Below are 21,958 nucleotides of genomic sequence, written 5' to 3'. Positions count from 1 at the left end.
GACATAACTTTAATTATATATATATATATATATATATATATATATATATATATATATATATATATATATATATATATATATATATATAATTTTTTTCAAAATTAGAAGTTTTCATACATTTTCCCAGTATTTAGTTTTCACTTGGACGTTTGTTTTCATTTTGGGAGTGTGCTGCACATTTTCCATCGAAATATATAAAATCTGTGGGAAACAATTCTTCTTCTTGACTATGGCCTTTCATTTGTTTTGTTGGCCTTTTCCAAATAGGTTAAAGTCAAGGTAGTATGAGTGAATGTAAACTTCTCCTGATAAAAAACAATCCCTAAAGCTACATAGTAAATTACATACAACAAATACTAGCAAACTAGTAATACATAGGTTGCAAACCTGATCTTCATATGTGTTTATTGTCTCTTCTTTCTCTCTCTCTCTCTCTCTCTCTCTCTTTCTCTCTCTCTCTCTCTCTCTCTCTCTCTCTCTCTCTCTCTCAAACATTGTTACTTTACAACAGGGGAATAGCCAGTCTGCTGAATGCCAAAGAAATTGGCATAAAGATCTTGGAAGATTATGCAAATTCCTGGGTATGGATATTAATGTAAGTACAGTAGTATGTTCTATGTGACAGTTTCTTGTAAATTCTTCAAAAAAAAAAAGAAAAGTTTTTACTGTTCACTTGTCAAATATTTGGACATATTCTGCTATACACAGTGAACTATCTATATACAGTGACTTGCAAAAGTATGCGTGTACTGTGCTTTGGACAGGCGAAGATGTAATCCCATCTGAAAAGGCTGCCACAGATGACTGGCAGCCTCTGGCGTAGTGTTTGCTTTTTCTCATGCCATCCTGTCTCTGTGTTGCCACAGAGGCCTGGGAATGACCATGGTGTTCAGTCTGAGCTTCATCCTTCTGATGCGCTACATTGCTTGTGTGGTACTGTGGCTCATGATTTGTGGTATCATCATTGCAGCCGGCTATGGTGAGCGTGCACAACTAGAACACATCTTAAACAGTTTTGCTCCTAGTTCTGCTCTTATGATAAATGGTCTTACGATGGCTTCGGGGTTTTTTTTTTTTTTTTTTTTTTTGTAATTTTCAGGTGGCTGGCGGTGTTACAAAGAGTACGTTCTTCTGTTGGATAAACCAGATACAAACGTCGCCATCTCTGATATTGGCTTCCAGACAGATCTCAGCATTTACCTTGAGATGAGCCAGACGTGGCTCGTTTTGAGTACGTTGCAAAACAACTCCCATTATTGGCGGCGCATGCGTTGGCACCAAAGTTGGTAACAGAGACCAGATGAAAGTGTCTTTTTTTTGTTGTTTGTGTTTTAGTGATCGTGCTTATTTTGATTGTGATCGTCATCGTTCTTATGCTGATTTTTCTGAGAAAGAATCTAAGCATCGCTTTTGCACTAATGAAGGAAGGAAGCAGGTGAGTGTGACTGTAAGCTTTAACCAGTAAGCTGTATATGTCCACCTTTTTTCATACAATGTTTTGATCTTGTTTCTAGGGCCATCTTTTACATCATATGTACTCTCTTCTACCCGATCGTCACCTTTTTTCTTCTGGCCATCTGTATAGCCTACTCTGCTGTCACAGCAGTGTATCCTTTATTTTTCAGATGCCCCTGTTATTTAGCTTTGTGTGGTAGTTATAATTTAGTTGAGAGTTATTGGGTTTGCTGCCTTATCTGGTGATCCCTCAGCTTCTTGGCCTCTTCAGGTAACGCCATCTACAAGGTGACATCCCCTGATGATAAGTGCATTCACAGAAACCTCACGTGTAGTCCAAAGGTTAGACCCACACACTCGCACCACATCACATTAGCAGTGTGAGAAATGAATTGTTTGTGCGTCAATAGGTTTTACGGTGCCTTTCTACCGTGCAATAGTTTTTATTTGAAAGGATTTCTACATAACTTGGTCAAACAGTGTTTAGTAAATACGTGATTACTTCAGATGCACACTGATACTACTCACAAATCTTCACTAAATACCAAATTCTCATGTGTTTCTATGCTTTAGACCTTCGATCAGACCAACATAGCCAAAGAGTGCCCTGGAGCACAGTGCATGTTTGCATTCTACGGTGGAGAGACTATATACCACAACTACATCGTCCTCCTCCATGTTTGTAACCTGTTTGTGTTCCTCTGGCTGGTCAACTTTGTCCTGGCCTTGGGAAAGTGCACTCTAGCAGGGGCATTCGCCTCCTACTACTGGGCCAAGAGGAAGCCGAAAGACATCCCCACCTGCCCTGTTTACGCTTCGTTCAGCAGAGCCATGCGGTAGGTCTCAGACGCACTTTAAAGTAAGCTAATAACATTGTGTATAAATCCGTATTCATGTGGGGTAAAGAGTTGCCAATGGTAAAATAAAAATCTCAAAAGCGGGGAAAAAATTTGTGGTTTAGGATTTCTGCTGCTTACAAAATCCTAGTATTTTACTGTCAGTAAAACAGAATGAGATGAGTCGTCTCATGAGAAACTGCTTGGTTTTGATCATTTCTGATCCAGTATTAAAATTAATCACAGCTAAATGTTTTTTTGTTTTGTTTTGTTTTGTTTTGTTTTCTTTCTGCACAGTTACCACACGGGTTCTCTAGCCTTTGGTTCTCTACTCCTTGCTATGGTGCAGATGATCCGAATTGTTCTGGAGAACCTTCATCTCAAATTGAAACGCAAGTTTGAACTCTTTAACAGACTGGTATTCTTACTCTGAACAAAATGAACAGTTATTTCAAATAAAGTGATGATGTTGGCTTCCCAGATTCTCAAAGTTGTATGAGTCGGTTCCTGCTTCACTGCCTCAAGTGCTGCTTCTGGTGCCTGGAAAGGTTCATCAAGTTTCTTAACACAAATGCATACATTATGGTAGGTCATTTCCATGAATTCATTTGATTTATAGCTGTTGTTTGGCCACGCTTGCACCCTTGTGCCTAACTATCTCCGTGCTTTGTCACCAACAGATAGCAATATACGGGCACAGCTTTTGCAAATCTTCCAGGGACGCTTTTGATCTCTTGATGAGGAATATTTTGCGGTGTGTACCTGCGTTAGCTTTCTATTTGCTCCAGCTCTCTAAAAGCCAATCTACTCGTCAACAAAATACAGTGGCTTGCAAAACACTTTTGCACACCGCACTTTTCAGTTTTTTTTTCTTTGTAAAAACAAAAAGAAATGTTTTGAATCGTGTATAATTTTCTGTCTACGTCACAATTGTATACCACTTTGTGTTGGTCTTTCACATAACATTCCAATGAAATACACTTATGTTTGTGATTGTAGGTGTCACAGTTCCTTTTAAGTTGGATCTTTTTTCTTTTCAGGCAGCTACATTTAAAAAAAAAAACTTATTGGAAACTATATTGGTTTAACGATAATGTAAAGACACCAGTTAAATATTCAACAGATTGTGCAACTTTTGCAGTTGTTTTCATCCTCACTAATGTAATGGTGCTTAGAGTTGCAAATCTGTTTTGAAAAGTCCTCTCCATCGCTTTGATATCTTTGTTCTTACTTTTCTTCTGAAGGGTGGTTGTCTTAGATAACCTCATCACGTTTCTGCTGTTCATAGGAAAACTGGTCATTTCAGGAGGAATTGGTAAGTTTTCCTTTCATTTGACTTCTGTAAATAGTAGCATGTCAAAATCTGCTTCAAATTCCTGTTCTGCCTTTGTTCTTTTAAAGACATCGTTTTACTTTGAGGGTAATTTTATCCAGTTCAGTTTGATACTTTTCATCAAACATAAATCACATTTATTTTGGCCCAGATTAAGTACCTCTACATAGAATGCCTTGCAAAACGTATGTGTGCATCTTGAATTTTTGAGTTCATATCGTCCAAAAACAACAAACTTCAGTGTAATTGTCAGCTGGATTGTATGTGATAAACCAGCACAAAATAGTTCACAACTTTAAATGGAAGGAAAATGTCCCTTGCTTTCTTTTTTTTTTTTTTTTTTTCTTACAGATAAAAATCGGAAAGGTTTGGCATGAATTTAACTTAGTCTCTTATATCCCTAAATGAATTATATTCTGGCATTCTGGATTTTGCTTGACAATCTTAAGACTGAGGTTCTCCCTTATTCTGGTGCACCTTTTCTTGTCACATTTCTTCTTTCCACTTAATTTTCTGATAATATGCTTGGATACAGAACTGTGTGAACGAACAGCTTCCTCAGCAATTACCTTTGTGAAGGGTGTTGATAATTTTCCTCAGCAAAATACAAGTAAAGCCAGTCAGAGTTGAAGGAAAGAAAACCTGACAGCAAAAAGACTTTTTGCTGTCAGACGTTCACAGCTAAATTCAACTGGGAACCTGTAGTAAAACTTGAAAGTTGTTGTTCGCAGAGGCTTTCCGTCTTATCTGACTGAGCTGCAAAGAAGAGGGGAAAAAAACGTTGGGTTCTGGACGTACTAATCAATTAGTGTTATTGCACCTGTATCTTTTTAACACATTCTGTAGACTTTATCCTTTAGAAATAAAATATGACATACAATTGGACAAATTTATATGTTTGTTTTTTCAGGGGTCCTTGCATTTCTCTTCTTCTCCAAAAGAATACCGATTGTTCAAGATATGGTACCTCAACTCAACTTCAATTGGGTCCCCCTTCTGGTAAGAAGATGAAATTTGTCGTTTAGATGTTATCTAACTGTAGAATTGACTCTATTCGCAGAGACAGTTTTCAGTAAACTACCGTCTTGCTCCTTCCGTTTGTGTTTACAGTTTGTTGAAGAGCTAGGCTAAGGCTAGACTATTTAGTCTCTGTTTTATTAGTTTTTAAATTTGGCTCGTAATGTATTATACAGAAAAAAAAGCTGAAAAAAAAACAAACAAAATGTAATTCAAACATTGGATAACAATACGTGGACACACAGGAAGTCGAAGCAACCAATGCAGTCCCTCTTAGCAAATCATTGTAAAGTATATAAAAACTCTCTTATGTAATATAAACAAATTATGTAATCAAAATATTGTGCATAACCTATGACAGTTTTGCAATCTGTGAACACAGTTTACTTGTGATTTAAATCATTGGCTGCCCAATTCATGGTAGTGTGTCTGATGTAACAACTGACATGGAGAGCTGAATTTAGTCAGGAACTCGGTAATCAACGAGGGCCCCATTCTGACCCGTTCTGTTGTTTGTTGCATAAAAACAAAATGATATGCAGACTTTTTTCTTTTTTTTTTCAGACGCTGATAATTGGGTCGTTCATGATCACAAGTGGCTTTTTTAATGTTTATGCCATGTGTGTGGACACGCTGTTCCTATGCTTTTGTAAGTATGCAGTATTTTTATAAACTTCTCAGCGTATCAGTTGTAGATTATGTGTGGGGATGCGGGAGTCCTGCAAAGCTACCTCTAAACGACTAAAGGGCATTCCTAGTTATTCACAGTTTCCTATTCTGCTTTTGTTTACTATCTCCACTAAGCCTTTACCTTTCTTTCCCCTTCCGTCTCTCTTGCACCGCTCACCTGCCTCTGCCGTTTTCCTTCTGTGCTGCGATACGGTCTCAGGTGAGGACCTGGAGAGGAACGATGGCTCTTCTTCCAGGCCCTACTTCGTATCTCCAGGCCTGCACAAGATCCTCCGCAAAGGAGAGGAGCGTGCTAAATCGAGTGCTTCCTCCTGAGCGATGTGCAGCTGTTTTTTTTTTTTTTTTAACTTTTGATTCTGACTCACTTCTCCATATCTGCTTTGTGTGTGGAGGCTCTGCAAGTTCTCGAGGGCTAAACATCTAAACTGGATGCAGGGATGACCTGAACATGAAAGGACATGTACACAGTTCTGGTCCCAAAGCACAGTGGACTGAAAAACAAAAAACAAAACAAAAAAAAAACCCACTTGGCTTCACTTCCTCTCATGAGCCAGTTCAGATACTTGCCTTTTTGTCTGCTATGCTTTTCTTCATGTTTCTCTGTATTTTCTGCTGACCTCTGCCTTACTTTGAGGATGCACATCAATATACAGGATGGATGCACAAGCGGAGACACATTGTTTTTTGTTTTGTTTTGTTTTGATTTTAAACCCAAACAAACATGGGGACCTTAAATTGTACAGATGCCACTGATGGACTATGATGTAAAGCATCACCCTGAACAGTGTTGGACTTCTGGGGCACTTTCTTATCGCACTTTGGTCTTTTGGTGTGAAATCATGATCTGTTTGATTCACCTTACAGTAAAGGAATCGTGTGTTTTATTTACTGCCTGCAGCATGATTTGCTGTTGTTTCCCCACTTTTTTTTTTTTTTTTTTTTTTTTTTTTTTAGGTGATTTTCATCCTTGATAATTATAAAAACAAATCCGAATATGATTTGAACACTTCACACAGCTAAACTTTTATTTTCAGTTCACCACACAATCATTTCATTTCAGTTAATACTCCCCCCCACCCCCTCTTGTACGTACTGTAACGCAAAGACTTTGTGGGAGGTTAAGACTTTAACATAAATTTTATGGTTATTGCTTAAAATCTGGACAGAGCCTGAGTATCTTCAGGACATGTGATTGCAGCCGCTAGTTTATGTGCCTAGTTGTCAAAAAAAAAAAAAAGGAATGAAAAAATTGTTCCTCCTTCTGTAATTTTAGACTTAAACACCAGGAGTTTTTGGGATAAAGTTTATAAAAGGATTTCAAAGCCATTTTTGGTATTCTTTTTATTTGTATTATTATTATTATTATTATTATTATTGGATTATTGGATGTTCCGATGTTGTGCTGTTTTAATATTCAGTATAATACACACGTCTGTCTGGAGGTTAATCTGTGTTTCAGTTTTGTACAGGACTTCTTTTTTTTTTTTTTTTTTAACTTAATGAATCAGATTGAAAATGTGATCGTTTCTTTTTGAATAAACATAAATGGATGACGTGTCACCATGTGCATTTTGTAGAGGTCTTGATTTTTAAAGCGTCACATAATCACAAATGTCTTTAACGTTGTCTCGCCGTAGTGTGCGATCTGGAGGTGAACAACGGCTCGCCGAGCAAGCCCTACCACATGACCCCAAACCTGATGAAGATCTTCCAGAAAAGAACGATTGTAGAAGTACTGGAAAGACCGTCGACGCCATTGCGCGTAGTTACAAGAAGGAGAAGATGAGGCGGTAAACTGTCAAATGTCAGTTTAACTGGCATGAGCTTTTCTAAAATAATAATAATTTGATTCAGACTCTGCAAGTTTACACCAAGTTTAAACCCTTTAAATAGATGGCTGTCCTTGGCCGCCTGCTGTCAAATTATTATTAATAATCGTATTATTTACAGTTGCAGTCAAGTTTCACCGAAGGTTTCTTGTGGTACAACACATTTCTTTATTGGGACTGCAGTAACCTCAGCTTTTGTTGCACTTTGAGCTCCTGTAGTTTCCAGTTTTTGCCATGTGAGGGAGCCAGTCATTTTTCCATGCCGTATTCTGTATGTACTGCTGGTGAACGATAATGCACTGCTGACCTTATAGCTCAAAATATGTCATAATATTCTCTGAAGAATGTGTGAGGTGTTTTTATAAATGGCATTGTTTACATTTTTTAATGATTGTTTTATCTTGTCCTATTTTATTGCTTTTTTTTTCCTGGTGCTGATATGAAGGTATGCAAATGTGTGAACTAGAGGAGAAATATATTAAAGTTAATGAATGTTAACTATTATGGGCTGTAGAAGACGCTAGAAATTATTAAAGATTGCACAAAGGCTTATTTTACTTTTATTTTTATTTTTTTATGAGGAGACGTGGCTTTTCTCAGCTAAACTGACATCCTTACCAAACTGATGCCACTTTAAAAATCAGCCGAATGCTGTAAGGCGCTTGCAGTACAACCGACCCTTTTTTATTGCGACTGCAGTAAATTATATCTCAAACTGTGAATATTTTACACAACTTTTCAAAGTCTGATACTGTTCTTTCACTGCATCCTAAAAGGAGCTGCTGACTTACTCTTGTAGGAGTTCTGAGCCCAGTTCAAAGCAGTTTCCTCCCACCTATGTGCTAGATGTAGTTGGAAGTTTGTTCGTTTAACTGTGTTTGATTGTAAAACCCAGTAAGATGCATCTTTTTATGTCTTTACCCTTTGAGACTAATTCTAGAGTAGAGAATAAGATGTAAAGTTTTATGTCCGTTATTTTTTTTTTTTGTATTTATTTAATTTTTTTTTTTTTTTGGAAAAACGTTGAATAAATGAGCATCTTAGCTGTCCTCTGAGTCTCAAAACACTCTGTTCTGCTTAATTTCTTTTTTATCCAGGGTGGACTTATGCATCTGTTATTTAAATGATTTTAATCTTTCTGACTCTTTAAAGTCAACTCACGTTTGTGAGTCTTTCCCTTGTGTGTGTGTGTGTGTGTGTGTGTGTGTGTGTGTGTGTGTGTGTGTGTGTGTGTGTGTGTGTGTGTGTGTCACACACATGAGAGCCTGCCCTCATGGTACCTCAGAGTGACAACGCTGCCAGACTTTACACACACCCACGGCATCCGTTTGAGCTGAACACGCCGGGACATGAAGCCGTTCAGTAAAGAGCACAACAACAGTTCTTGTGGATGAGGAACAGGACAAACGAAGCATGCAGCGCCTCAGTGGGGCATGGCACACATGTGACATGTTGTCATTTTCGGTGTTGCGCTGAATAGCGGCTGCGCTCCCAGTTGAATCGTACATCTCTCTTCGTTGTTGTGCGTGTAGCTGGGACTTAGTCTCATTCCCACCGGGGGGGGGAAATACTTCAGATCTGATAAGTGTGGTAAAACTTTGTTTTTATATGCCCTCCGCTCCCTCCCATGTCTGAAAATAAGATTCTTTTGGTCAACCACAGTCTGCAAGTAGACACAAGTAAATCCTCCCTGCTAGTAAGATTGGACTCCGTTTTCTTTCAGAATCTCTTCAGAATTAAAAAAAAAAAAAAATTGTGAAGATGCAGAGCTCTGAGCTGTCTGACGTGAAAACGAGTTTAAATGTTTGTAATGTGCAGGACTGAAAATCTAGAGTTGCATGTGGAAAATGTTCTTGTAGGATCCATAAGCTAATATGTTTTGTAAAACAATAAAATGCCGTGCTGTGCAGAGATGTCGACACAATTTGTAGGTTTGCAATCATTTCCTTGAGGTTTGTGAAATTAGTTCTTTATTCTTGAAAGAGAAACTTCACATACAATAAATTAAATTGCAACATTTATACAAAACAAATTCGGGTTCACCTTCATACGGAGTTTTAGAGCCTTTCGGCTTTCACATGGAGTAACACAGTCAGACATCGTCAACAACAACATAAACAAATATACTGCCATGTGTCACAGCTCTATGAGGTACACTGAAAACTTTGCATTTCCACATTATACAGTACACAGAGGACTGTAAGTCATGGTCTTCAACAGTGTTTTTTTTTTTTTTGTTTGTTTGTTTTATGTTTTTTTTTAATACCGACATGGAAGGATGAATTTGTTGAAGTTTAAATGAAATGATGAGATGAAGCGATGAACATCAAATCAGATTTACCTTGAGCATCAAAATACTGCATCTGGTTATGGAGAAGAAACGCTGGTGAGGTCTGAAGCTGTGTGTGTGTGTGTGTGTGTGTGTGTGTGTGTGTGTGTGTGTGTGTGTGTGTGTGTGTGTGTGTGTGTGTGTGTGTGTGTGTGTGTGTGTGTGAGAGAGAGAGAAAGCGGCTAGGCGTGAGACACAGGCAAGGAGGTCATGGCGTGGGCAGGCAGCAGCGGCTGAAACATGGAGGGAGGAGAGTGTACTGCAAACACACAGAAAACGGAGTCTGAGTTATTACTACTGTCACATCATTAAGGTGCAGGTTTGTTTGTGAAGTAATAATAATAAAAAACACAATCATGATATTTCAAACCTGTTTTAATCTAAGGTTTTTGGGGCAAGAGTATTAATATATCTATAATAATACAATATCAACAATTTGCTTCATTTGCTTGAGTGATTTAATTCGAAAAGGAAAAAATGTCTTCAGTTTCATTATACACGGTGAGATTGCTCATTTATTTCTTATTGTTTTGATAATTATGGCGTACAGCTGATGAAAACTCAGGTTTCCATATCAGACTAGTAAAAGTTTGGTCATGGCGAACTGCTGACATGCCAGAGGTCAGTTACATTATTGTGTGCGGCAAGCCACAAGGGTCATTTCTACAAAAGCTGGTTGCTAACAGAGGGCTGTATCCAAGCATAACATTGGAAAGTTGAGTGGAGGGAAAAAAAACAATAGGCACAACAGGGATGACTACAACCTCGAAAGAATTGTGGAGCAAAGCCCACAAAAGTTAAAGAACAAAATCTTAACAGACAAGACAGAAAGTAGTGCTGCTCAAGGACCTGGAATCAATTTTTAGATACAATGAAAGTTTTACATTTAATTTAGATCCCAATGTTTTGGCGGAACAGTGGAGTAGTCACTTGTGAGCCACTTTGACGTTTCCATAATCAGTTATGAGCCGAGTCACCTTCTGGTAGGCTCCCTGTGCTTTATTAAGGTCTGTGCTTTATGCAGTTGGAAGTTTTAGAGGATTTCATGTTTACCTCTGCTGACAAGCCTCAATAGATCCTGATTTCCTTTTTTCTGCAGGACTTAGATCTTGCCTACACTGCTAAAATAGCGATGCATGGCATGACTGTGCTCGACTGACCAGCAAACTGGCTTGATCTGAAGTCCAGGGAGAATCTATGGAGTATTGTCAGGAGGAAGATCGGAGACACCAACATGCCAGACGAGCTGAGTGCCGCTGTTAAGGCAACACAGGCTCATCGTCTCCGTGTCGCCAAGGACTGACGCAGTAATTCATGGTGAAGTACTGAGTGTATAGACTGTTCAGTTCAGTTGGCCAGTTGTAAAATTGAAGCTATTGTTATATCTGAGAAATAAAGTGACCTGTATGCCATAATTATCATAATGAACATTGACATCTGATCTGATGTTTATTTATTTCTATTAGATGTGTCTCCCCTTCCACCATGTTTAGCTTTTTTTTTCTTACCTAAGATTAAGCTTGCATTTTTCGTTTTTATAAGCATTCTTGTTTTCTGAGTTTTCACAACCAGCAGAAAAACAGAGGTGCACATTTTAGTAGAAATAGAATAGTATAATGTAAAATTATTATTAGTAGTAGTAGTAGTAGTAGTAGCAGTAGTAGTGCTGCTAACACTAGCAATACTAATACAATTGATTTTATTTTTTTCTTAAGATAACCCCATTATTTGACTATTGAGTGCCATCAATGAGAGATATTTAAAATATTTATCTGTAATAAATACAAAAATCACCCTTCACCATAATCATAAAACACATATAAAGTGTACTAGTAAAAAAAAATTCAGTTTTTGGTCAAATGTTTAAAGTGCTGTTATTGTTTAAAAAAAGGGGGTGGGGGGGAGCCTTGTTCTCACTGTCAATGAAGGAGTGTAGCGCTGAGAGCATTGAGCCTTCTGGGCCGCCGTAGGCCGTGTACTGCAGCTCTTCAGGGGTCGGGGTGGGCTGGGGCAGGCGGCCGGTCTGCAGGGAGGCCATGGGGGTGCTCGAGGTGTGATTGGGGCTCACGTGCTTTTTGTGGCGAGCTCGGCAGTTCTGGAACCAGACCTGCATTACAATTCACATTGATAATAAACATAATAACCGCATTATAACCAGAAATAGAACAACTAAATGACAAAGACCAGCATCCCTGGCATCTAACAATAACAGAACAATAATTTTGAAAAAAAAAAAAATCACTAAAATGTCTATGTAGAAAGGGAAAAACACTCTAAAAAAGATTCAACACAAACAAATCTGACTGAGATAGATTTAAATCATCTTATCCGGCACACAGCTGGAGAACACATAGTTTCCAGTCAGAGAGTAAAAAGTAACACTAACCAAGCAGGCATGCAAATATAAATCCACTCGACACACAATGCACCGTCACCAAGCTCACAAACCACACGTTTCTACCAACCAATATCTTGCGATCACGCGTGACGTGTTTTGTCTTTGTGCACCAACCTGTATGACTCTTCGACTGAGGCCAGTCTGCTCCGCCAGCTTCTGCAGAGTTTGAGCATCAGGGTTGTTGTCCTGAGCGAACTGAGCCTGCATCACCTGCATGTAAACAAGCGGAGGAAAGTCACTTCTTGTGTGGCCCGACAGAGCCGTGCTGCTGTGTGTGTGGCGGAAGCCTTCTTCAGCTGACTCCACTTGTCTTGCATGCATCGCAAACAGGAGGAAAATCGATAAAAGAATTACCGTTGAGCTTGTGTTGGGTGAGGAATAGATGTTTTATGTAATTTGTGGTAACTTGTTGCGTTACATAAATGTTTGAAACTCTTGGCTCATTCATAACAATCTAAAAATGTCCAGAGTGAAAGCTGGCTAACGGTGCTATGGGGTTTGTGCGTTTGTCGTTTGCTTGAATATCTCTGCTGTTTTAATAATCAATACTGAAAACAATTATCAATACCTGTCTTTGGTATTAACAGTCATTCTGTTCATATGTTCCTCTTTTAATTTTTTATACAGGATCTAATGTTTTTTTTTTTTCACTACACTGACTGGGTCATTCCTTTTAAGTCTGTCCTGTTGACAATTCATTTTTATTTCTGACAACTATGAAGAGCCAAAATGTCATTAGGTGTGAACGTTTTGAATTTAACAGAGAAAGAAGAAATTATTATGGTGTAAGCACCAAAGCATATGTCCCTACATCTGAAATATATAGGGATTTTGAATTTTTCTGTGAAATTCAAAAAAGGGGGCATCAAAACTAAAACCATGATGTGTAGGAGGTTAGGTTTTGGGTTTGATGCATTTAAGGAACAGGAAAAACGTATTTATTTTAGATTTGATTTGCTAATTAAAGGAATAATTTCAGATTCCGATCTCTTGACCAATATTTTTGGTGCCTCTCTAACATAAACATTTGTCAGTCAGAAGCTTTGACTCATAAAATGTAAAATAGTCAATTAAATAAAAATAAAAGGGATCTGAAGCAGGCCTCCCACTTTAGCCATAGTTGTACAAAGAAGTAAACCTCGGATTATTTACTTTATTATTTTTAATTAGGCTGAAGATATCAGTTTGCTTATTTTTCTCAACAAAATAAAAGAGCAAACCTGAAATCTTCCTGTTATAGCAACAGGGAGGAAAAAGGCTGCTTAAATATTACCTGAACGAATATTTTGAATGAATTTGTTCAGCAAATAAAACAATGAATCGAATTATTATTTATTATTTGTTGTAATCTTACAAACCTGCAGCTGGTCGGCTGTGAAGCTGGTGCGAGCTCTCTTGGATGGTTTCGGCTGATTGATTTCTTGTTCCGTTGGCACGGCTCCCTCCATATTAACACTGTTTCCTGCAGCAGAAGGCTCTCATTAAGACCATCCAAATAAGACTATATTATCCAATTACGCTAATCAACTTTTTCCTTCTTCTTCTTCTTTTTTTTTTTTTTTTACCTTGGTGGATACAAAAAAAAATTTAATTCAGCAGAGCTTTCCCTTTTTGGTTGGAAGCATCGCGCTGCGCTGCGGCCCGCTCACCTTTTTCCACGGCCCTCTTGAGGTTGTCCAGCATGCAGTCGTAATGGACCCTGCAGAGCACTTTGCCCTCCACCAGGGCGAACTCCTCCCCGGTGGAGAGCTGCCTCTTGCAGGAGAAGCAGGCGAAGCAGGCCAGGTGATAGACGTTGCCCTTGGCCCTGCGGACCCAGTCTGTGGAGTGGATGTTCCTGCCGCAGCACGCGCACCAGGTGCCGTAACGTCTGCGAAAGAAGAGCTCGAGTCACTCACAGCTCCAAACAACAGCAGGATCTTTTTTTTGTGACAGTTTTCTGAATATAATTTTCTATTATTGTTTCTGCAAAATAACACGATGTGATAATAAGAGTCGAATTCTGCATCCGTACAGGACATTTATTTATTTATTTATTTATTTATTTATTTATTTATTTATTTATTTATTTATTTATTTATTTATTTATTCTAATAATTTAAATTGTGAACACATTTATTGAGATTTTAGATTTATTAAAAATGCAAATAAATACAAATATTTCACCATTATTATTATTATTATTATTATTATTATTATTATTATTATTATTATTATTATTATTATTATTATACAAAGACAAGGTAAGGTGCAAATTCTCTATGTAACATGCACTACATGCCGGATTTTTGTCAATGTTTTTTTTTTTTTTTTCAATAATTAGGATTTTACCCAACTGTGCAAGGAAATCTACAACAGTAAAAGGTGCGCGCGCATACCTGAAGTAATCCAGTTTGCAGAAAACCTCCTTCTCCTTGATGTAGCAGCTCGCGTGGCTGCCAAGCGAGGTCTGGCACACGCTGCAGGAGAGACAGCGCACATGCCAGCACAAGTCGTTAACCTAAAGCAAAGATGCGATGAATTAGGAGGAGACGTGCTGTCTGAATTTGTAGATAAACGCCGCCGCAAAACAGCAAAAGCAATGAGGAAAAAAAATGCAAAGGCGGATATGAAACCTCGAGAAAAGTTTTTTGCTGTTGTTGTTTTTTTTTTTTTGTTTGTTTGTTGGTTGGTTTGTTTTACCTTTAATAAATATTTATCCACTATCTCCTCGTTGCAGTTGGCGCACACACTTCTGCCCAGCAGAGGCGCAGAGGCCATCGCCGGCGGAGATGAAGTCTCTTCATCCAAAACTTCCACTGGCGCGCCCTGAGGGAGATCATCACAACACCAGTTAGGAAAATTACGCACAGGAACGCTGCAGCCCAACCAGCTCCTGAAAACTTTTACATTTATTTTAGATTTTGTATCTTTTCTTTCTCTTGCTCGAGGCTGTAACCAATCTCAGACTCTAAACCTGCACATCGTTTTTATCATCCTGAATCGGAGTGCGTCTTCCAGCCTACCATCATGTCCCTCCCGTCCTCGGCGCACTTGTCCGGCAGCTCTCCGTCTCCCTTGCAGTCCTCACACATGACGAGAAGCTGCGCGACAAGAGGAGGATGTCGGCGTGTGAGCCTTAAATGCCCCCCGCACCTTCCCATAAATATCATGCCTTTCACCTTTTCACCATGACAACGCGCGCGGCGATTACAGAAAACCACAATGACATTTAGAAGAGAAAGATAGCCATTACTTACAAAACCAGACTACACTTAAGCCGGCACTTATCGCCCGTGCATTTATGTTCTTGAGCTTCAGAATTTGTGATTCGGCAATAATAATAATAATAATAATCTAAAAAATAAAAAAATAAAAAAGAGAGAGAGAGAGAGAAAGAAAGCAAAAAAAAAGAGAGAAGGAGCTGCAGGTTAAGCCAACCAACAGACCCGTTTCACGCGTCAATCAGGAAACCAGCGCGAAGTCTGGCAGAAAAAAAAGGGAGGACTGATTTTTTTAATAACAGCAATTAAAAGGAGCTTAAGTTCGCCACAAACGTTCTACCCGGAGCAACCAAAAGGTGAAGAGGTCTCATTAACTACTTGAGTTTTAATTGCAGAATACAAGGGAGGGGTAATTTTCTTTGACATTTCTTCAAATTGTGAAAATACCGAGCTGTCAGCTACAGTGGAAGGCCGGGCTCCATAATGACACACCAGAGCTCACTCTGGATTAATTGGGCAGAGCAATTTCCACTAATATTTATTCCGCGACACCCGACCGCAGCGAAACAGAGGGAGAGAAGCAAGTCCTGCGCTCACCTCGCCGTTGGACAGCAGAGATCCGCTCTCGCTGTCGTTCACGGCGCAGCATTCCACTTTGACTTCACTTTTCCAGCGCATGTCTGCGTCCAGCACGGAAAAAGAAAAAGAAAGAAAGAAAAAAAAAGTCCCGCTTCCCAAAGTTAGGAACGTTCTCTTCTTTATTCCTTTTCTCCCCCTTTCTTTTTTCTTTTCCTCTTTGCGTCTTTCTTTCTTTGTTCCTTACTCTCTTCCTTTCTTGCCTTTGTTTCTTTCCTTCCTCCCTTCTTTCTCTCTCTCCTGCTGGTCTCCTGTGTGTTTCAGTCTGTCACTCAGTCTGCTCCGAGCAGTTTGTGGAGGGCGGATCATAATTCATATTTGCTCCTGGCCGCGCCTCCATTTCGGAAATAAGCTCCTTGTGTGGTTTTTGATGTTTCCGTGGAAGGAGCAAAAAAGACCGATACCTTTTGGAGTCCAGCCGACTCCAAAGTCCAGTCTTCTGGACCAGGTTTTCATCTCGGAACCAATCCCATCAACTCTGCTGAAACGAAGTATGCCCACAGCACGATGCTGCCACCACCATGTTTTGTACGGTATGGATGGTGTTTTCAGTCTTTGTTTTCCCACCACCCAGTACATTTTATGTGCAGATTTAAAAAAAATCATTTTTATCCTCCCCTGAGCAGATCCTCTTCTTCCACATGCCAGCTGTTCACCAGTGATGGGTGTATCAAAAGATTCCCCCTGCTGAGCTGAGACTCTTTACAGCTCCTCCAGAGTTACCACGATCCTCTTGACTTGGCTGCATCCCTGACTTGTCATGTCTCGAGCGGTTGCGTTATGGTCGCGTTACTCTTTTTTCCTCCATTTTCAGATAAACTGAACGTGGCTTAGAATGTATCCACAATGGCCTCCAGCATCTATCTGCTGTATTTCTCAGCATTCCTTATGTTAGTTGTTCTTATTGTTCTCTAAACCACTGATAGTTAGTGGCACTGGATTTTATTTCGGGAGATCAAAATTTAGGGGGCCAAATATAAATCCACACCATGTTTCCCCGCTCCCCCCATGTTTAATTGTAGAAAGTAGTGAAATCTATGCATTGTTTCTCTCCAATGCACAGTCTCGTGTTACTTTGTGAGTCAAATGTCATCCGTGGATCTAACAGAGCAAAGGTTTGAGGTATACTTTTGGAAGGCACTGAACATCTATGCAATAACATTCCTAGACGTTGAATGTTAAGATGCTGTAAGTTTCTGAGGTACTTTTATATTTATTTCAAAAAAATTTCACAGTAGGTTATATATGATCACAGGCTAATTCTCACAGTGAGTCGTATGGAAAACATCTAATTATCAAATAACTGGTAGACTCATATACATTAAGTTACTCACAGCAGTTCATTTGTTTCAACAACACACTTTCAATGAGGCCTTTATTTCTTCTGAAGTGAAAAGGGGAAACATCTGAATGAGGATGAAAAAAATGGTTTAAGCTGATTAAATTGTCTTAAACGCCAACATCTTCATTAAGACTACTTTCATGGTTGCAGTTTCACCTTTGCTAGTGGCTTTTTTTTTTATGAAGCTCAATTTGTCTTTCGATTTTGTTTGATCACACAAAATCCCAACAAAATGCATTGAAGTTTGTGGCTGTAAAATCCGGTGATGTGAATAAAAGGTTATACTGGAATCAGACCTTTAGACAAAACACTGTATTTCATACTCCTGACTGTGGCTGTTCAAATAGTATTTTTGTTTATGTATTTCTGTTTTCAAGAACATCGACCGCATTGTTAACAAGTCAATTTCTGTGTATTTGCCACAACATATGAAAACATAAAACAACAAAAGAAAGCAAAAAAAAAAAAGAAAATCTCTTAACAAGAGCTTACTTTAAGTGATCTACAACCACTCATTATCGCCCCAGTCAGTAATCAGTAGTTAAAACCCGATCACCATCATTAAACACCAAACACCCTGAGGTCATAATTAGCTCAGTCCCTCTGAATATTTAGATGTTAAATGGTTTGAGAGACGGAGGAACTTCTCCATCCCTGTTGGCGGTGAAATACACAACGTGAAAATGTGCAACAAAAACGTTCTCAGCGGGGCGGGGATTGTTTGCAATTTGCCGTTTAGCTCAAAATAGTTGGATCACCTGCTTTGGGGTTGTATGCAAATCATATGAATCCATCCGGAGACAGAAGACAGCGTATTGTTTGCAATCGGAGCTGATTTACAGAAATCAAAAGGATGCCACCCCCACCCCTGCAGCCCCCTGGGTTTCTCGTTTAGGTTTTCATTCTTTTATTCACCCATTTAACTCTTTTCAAACCCGTCGTCTGATTGATTTGACCTCCCCTTCATTTTCCCTACACCCACTACTCACAGTCAGGCAGAAGTGTTTTTTTTTCCCCTCTCTCTCTCTCTCTCTCTCTCTCTCTCTCTCTCTCTGTCCACAGCTGCTTTGTTGTGGCTGGATAACAGACGGACCTGCAGCAGCATGAGCCCAGATCGTATCGCACCATCTCACCGGGATAAAGGAGTTAGCGTGCCTCCATCCGAATGTGTCCTGTTCCACCCAGTGGAGATGAATACTCTCCATCTGATAGCATTGCTCAAGCACAGCTCGCTGCAGAACACCTCCAACCACCGAGTCGTCCACACCGGAGGACGCTCCGACCGCTGCGGGACAAAAATCCAAAAATCCAAAAATCCAAGTGGCAGCTCACGGTTCTCAGCTCTGAGGGACGAAAGTCCACCAGAGCGAAGGGGGTCTCTAACGTTTTCAAGGGCTTATCTCGGAGACAAGTCAAAGTCTTTCTCACTTCAATTCGCCACGAGCTGATACGAGTGTAGATGTTGGAAGAGATGGGAATCGTGCTGTGTAACAGTTTAGTGTTTTGACTTTTTGAGTCCTGCTTGGCTAACTCTTCAGACGGGTTGCGTGATGTGGATCAGACAAAAACAACATCTCATCCATCAACATGAGAGCAAACTTGTTTTACCGCCTAACTGTTTTACGTCTGACGTTGCGAGAATGTGGAACATACAGTTTATGGCCTATTAGTGCTCCGTTGTTTCTTCTTAGGCGGAAAACAAGCCACTGATTGCAGACGTCAAAGATAACATAAATATATTCAGTTGAACTTTTATTTTGTCGTGTCGTGGAAGATACATGAGCCATGTTCAATTCCTGCTTCATAATTCAGCTAATTCAATTCAGATTTTTTAAGGGAAATGTGGTATTATCCAGGCTTCTTTAGGTTTTTGCAGTTGGTGATGGAAGGATCTCCTGTAGCAGTCAGTATTGCAGCATATCTGAAAATGCCTCTGACTGAACACAGAGGCATTTTCAGTAATACTGCACGTTCTGTAATCAGGATACTAAATCTGTAGTACCACTGGCAGATTTAGATTTAAGGGGGTCTTAATTTTACCAACATTTTATATCTAAAAGGAATTAATTCTTGGAGTTGTCCAGCTGTTTGGTACTCATAGTAAATCTGTGGCTTTCCAGCCTCAATGATTTGGAGTTTATCACCAAAGAGGAGTTTCAGAATAGCAATGGAGACATCCAAAGAGCTGGTTAGCAATTGCTTCAAACTTTTTGATTGCTTTGACACAACAAATCAAGATATAAAACTTTTTTTTTTTTTAAAAAGACTGTCTGCTTTGTCTTCTGCATTTTGCAATTCTGAGATGTAAATATTTTCAGAATCAAACTTCTTGATTGAATAAAAAAAAAACATGCCAGGGTAAAAATCATTTTTGGGCTTTGCTGTGCATTTTAAAAAATACCTATGTCAGATTATTAGCAGTTTTACCACAATCCGGTAAAACAAAGATTGGAAAAATCTCTGAAATTGCAAGAGACCTTTTCAAATCACTTGAACTCTTGTTTGTGAAGGAAGAAACAAAAAAGATTACTCTCATCAGTCCAACTTTTTAACAATTTAAAAATAGAGCAGTAACTGTTTCTATTGTCACTCATATGCCATGTTTGCAGACACCAACTTTCATCCATTTTTATATCAGAATCTAGATTCTCTCCATTTTTTTAGAATAAAGGACCCAAAATGTTTAAGAAACAGCTGATTAAATCCCAGATAAATCAGACCACATCTCTCAGGAATTTCGAATGCAGTTTTTGAAGTAAAGTTTAGATTTCTTCGTCCAAAAATGTATTTTTAATGTTCCAACTGATTATTGTTTCTCCAGCAGTGGTGTATGTTCATGACAAATATAAAAAGCAAAAACAAAAAAAAAAGATTTAAAAATTACATAATATATTACACCAAATAAATAATCAATTTACATGGGAAAAAGTTTTATCTAACTTTCATTTTAAAATGTATTTTTAATTCTTGCCACCTTTTGAATTCTTTAAAATACCAAGAAGGGTTTTAACTGTACCCTATTTGACATGAAAATTCTCCTTACATTTATGATCCAGCTGTGAATAATGTGAACTAATTATGTATAATATTGATCTATTATATTTAAGCACATAGAAGCAATAAAAAAATTATGTTATGATTAATTTATTGTATCCACTTAGTTTTTTTAATGGAAAAAGCAAAACAAAAAAAATATCTCAGCCTCCCAGATCTTAAATCATGAGGGGGTATGAACACTTTTGGACTTAACTGCATCCCAGCTTTTTGTTACGTTTACACTCTGCAAACTTTTAACTTTTCTCTGTTTTTGTCTCTCGTCTAACTTGTGAAAAGTGCTGCTGGCATCCAAGCCTGGATTGATTAAACTTTCTGATTTAATATTTCTCATTGGATCGAAGACGTGTCATAATATAAGACTTAATTATAATGTTTGTGTTCAAAAGACCCTTATATATAGTTTAAGTTTGGTGTTGAGTATTACTCTTTGTATTATGTGTTTTCTGTTCAGCGTTACTATTGTCCCTTAAGGGATACCGTAGTTAGGGCAGTGATGACGTCAACACCTTGCCGTAGCCAACGTTGCTGGTATCTGGTGGGGAAGTTTGGGTAACCGAGCCGCTGTGCTAACACGTGGGAAAGACCATCGTATATGTGTTCTCCTTAAGAGTGTGCGTCATTGATGAGTAAGTTGCAATATTTGAGTGTTTACTGCAGCTAAATGAGTGATTTGAAGTTTATTTGTTTGCTATTATTTCACCTGTTGCTAAGTCCAAGCTATATGCTACGTGTGTATTGTAGAGCATTGTGTCGCACATGCATATCTATTCTCAGTAGAGCAGAGGCATGGTTATTAGTTAACTGTGGAGTTAACTTGCCTAAGTTTGCTTAGTAATATTGACTTAGAGGTTTCCTTCTTAGTTTATCTAAGGTATAATAGCATGGTGTAATGTGTAATGATAGGACACCTTGAACTTATTTTCTGTATTTTTGTTTATTCTAGGAAACCACACACACCTTCATGTAGACACATTTATGCCCATCCATGTTCAGTGGATTATCTGTGATACAGTTTGGAATACAGAACAGTTAAAGGATCCTGCCTCGTGTCTTCATTAAACTCCTGCTGCACCTCATCCAAAACTGGTCCTGAGCTGAATCCTGGCCTGAGTGGTGTTCTGGCCGACACTCCAGGTTGAGAGCGGTGACAAACCTGAACAGCGCCTAACAGTCCTTCAACTTTAGAACAAACTCACTTACATTAATGGTCCTTCGAGCCGGAGTCACTGCCTTACCCTAGTAAAGATGGATGAAAATCAGGACTTCAGAAGTGGTGCACGTCCTAAACGCCAGATTCGTCTCCCACAACGTTATGAAGATTACGAGCTTGATTTCAATGGTCTCAACTCTTACCAACACAGAGTGGAGAGAGGAAGGATGGCTACACAGGAGGGACTGGCCGAGAAGACCCCCCTCACCTCGCCATATGCTTCCCCAACAGCTGCTGAGGCATCGGTTCTCAGCGAACCTATAACACATTATACAGTAGGGAGTCTGCTACGGTTCAAAGAGGAGCAATTAGCCCAATCGCTAGTCCCTGATGAAAGGCCAGCAAGGATATGGAGACATTCTACCCCCCCCAGTTCTTTACCTCCCACCTCGAATGAAGCTATGGCTCTAAGATCAGAGTTAGAAGAGCTCCAGCATGAAAGGTTCCTCCTTCAGCAGTCACAGCAGCGCATTTCAGCAGACCTGGCACATTTAAGAGCTATACAGACTGACATGTTACAAATAATGAATGTTGCCCATGAAGCTCAGCAGGAACAGCTTAAAGGAGCAGTATGCTTCCAGCCTTCTGACCCACCTGTTAATAATGAGGATGAGGAGTGGCCA

The 21,958-nt window shown here is 39.1% G+C and overlaps 2 protein-coding genes and 1 long non-coding RNA gene across 7 annotated transcripts in view; 2 read left to right on the top strand and 1 right to left on the bottom strand.

Annotated features, from left to right (window-relative positions):
• slc44a5b (solute carrier family 44 member 5b) overlaps positions 1-7,710 on the top strand; it is a 32,002-nt gene extending 24,292 nt beyond the window's left edge. For 2 of the 3 annotated variants that reach the window (XM_015000479.2, XM_088004941.1), the window contains 14 exons: positions 512-595; positions 867-979; positions 1,100-1,231; positions 1,336-1,435; positions 1,515-1,607; positions 1,710-1,797; positions 2,029-2,291; positions 2,589-2,683; positions 2,773-2,876; positions 2,972-3,045; positions 3,536-3,606; positions 4,535-4,623; positions 5,206-5,290; positions 6,969-7,710. In XM_015000479.2, coding sequence (XP_014855965.1) covers positions 512-595; positions 867-979; positions 1,100-1,231; positions 1,336-1,435; positions 1,515-1,607; positions 1,710-1,797; positions 2,029-2,291; positions 2,589-2,683; positions 2,773-2,876; positions 2,972-3,045; positions 3,536-3,606; positions 4,535-4,623; positions 5,206-5,290; positions 6,969-7,117 — 1,540 coding nt within the window. In that variant the 3' untranslated portion in view covers positions 7,118-7,710. Of the gene's footprint in view, positions 1-511; positions 596-866; positions 980-1,099; positions 1,232-1,335; positions 1,436-1,514; positions 1,608-1,709; positions 1,798-2,028; positions 2,292-2,588; positions 2,684-2,772; positions 2,877-2,971; positions 3,046-3,535; positions 3,607-4,534; positions 4,624-5,205; positions 5,291-5,530; positions 6,897-6,968 lie in introns of those variants that run through there. The other variant, XM_088004942.1, reaches the window with a different exon arrangement.
• Positions 7,711-9,102: 1,392 nt separating this feature from the next.
• LOC106925914 (LIM/homeobox protein Lhx8) lies at positions 9,103-16,496 on the bottom strand. 3 transcript variants are annotated; one of them, XM_015000482.2, is made up of 9 exons: positions 15,688-16,491; positions 14,893-14,970; positions 14,570-14,695; positions 14,266-14,387; positions 13,537-13,757; positions 13,246-13,349; positions 12,002-12,097; positions 11,407-11,584; positions 9,103-9,748 (listed from the first exon to the last, which is right to left on the bottom strand). In XM_015000482.2, exons 1-9 carry the CDS (start codon positions 15,766-15,768, stop codon positions 9,672-9,674), a joined length of 1,083 nt encoding a protein of 360 aa, XP_014855968.1. In that variant the 5' UTR covers positions 15,769-16,491; the 3' UTR covers positions 9,103-9,671. The 3 variants fall into 3 exon arrangements, with proteins under 3 accessions (XP_014855968.1, XP_014855966.1, XP_014855969.1); XM_015000480.2 differs by having other exon boundaries at positions 11,407-11,596; positions 15,688-16,481; XM_015000483.2 differs by lacking the exon at positions 14,893-14,970 and having other exon boundaries at positions 11,407-11,596; positions 15,688-16,496.
• A 4,011-nt stretch (positions 16,497-20,507) lies between these two features.
• Positions 20,508-21,162, top strand: LOC148159935 (uncharacterized). The gene is made up of 2 exons (XR_015762673.1): positions 20,508-20,751; positions 21,069-21,162. It is a non-coding gene; the product is annotated as an uncharacterized LOC148159935 (long non-coding RNA).
• Positions 21,163-21,958: the final 796 nt, after the last annotated feature.

Source organism: Poecilia mexicana, unplaced genomic scaffold, assembly GCF_051168715.1.
Source record: "Poecilia mexicana isolate PSO_F unplaced genomic scaffold, ASM5116871v1 scaffold_4, whole genome shotgun sequence".
Taxonomy (NCBI): domain Eukaryota; kingdom Metazoa; phylum Chordata; class Actinopteri; order Cyprinodontiformes; family Poeciliidae; genus Poecilia; species Poecilia mexicana.
Note: the sequence above shows the minus strand (reverse complement) of the source record. Positions and strands in the feature narration are given on the sequence as shown.

Coding starts and splice junctions, on each gene's coding strand:
- LOC106925914 (XM_015000480.2), bottom strand. CDS start 15,768: ATGCGCTGGAAAAGTGAAGTCAAAGTGGAATGCTGCGCCGTGAACGAC. Junction 13,758..14,265: donor TGCAAACTGGATTACTTCAG/GTATGCGCGCGC, acceptor CTTCTTTCGCAG/ACGTTACGGCACCTGGTGCG. Junction 12,098..13,245: donor TCACAGCCGACCAGCTGCAG/GTTTGTAAGATT, acceptor GTTTACATGCAG/GTGATGCAGGCTCAGTTCGC.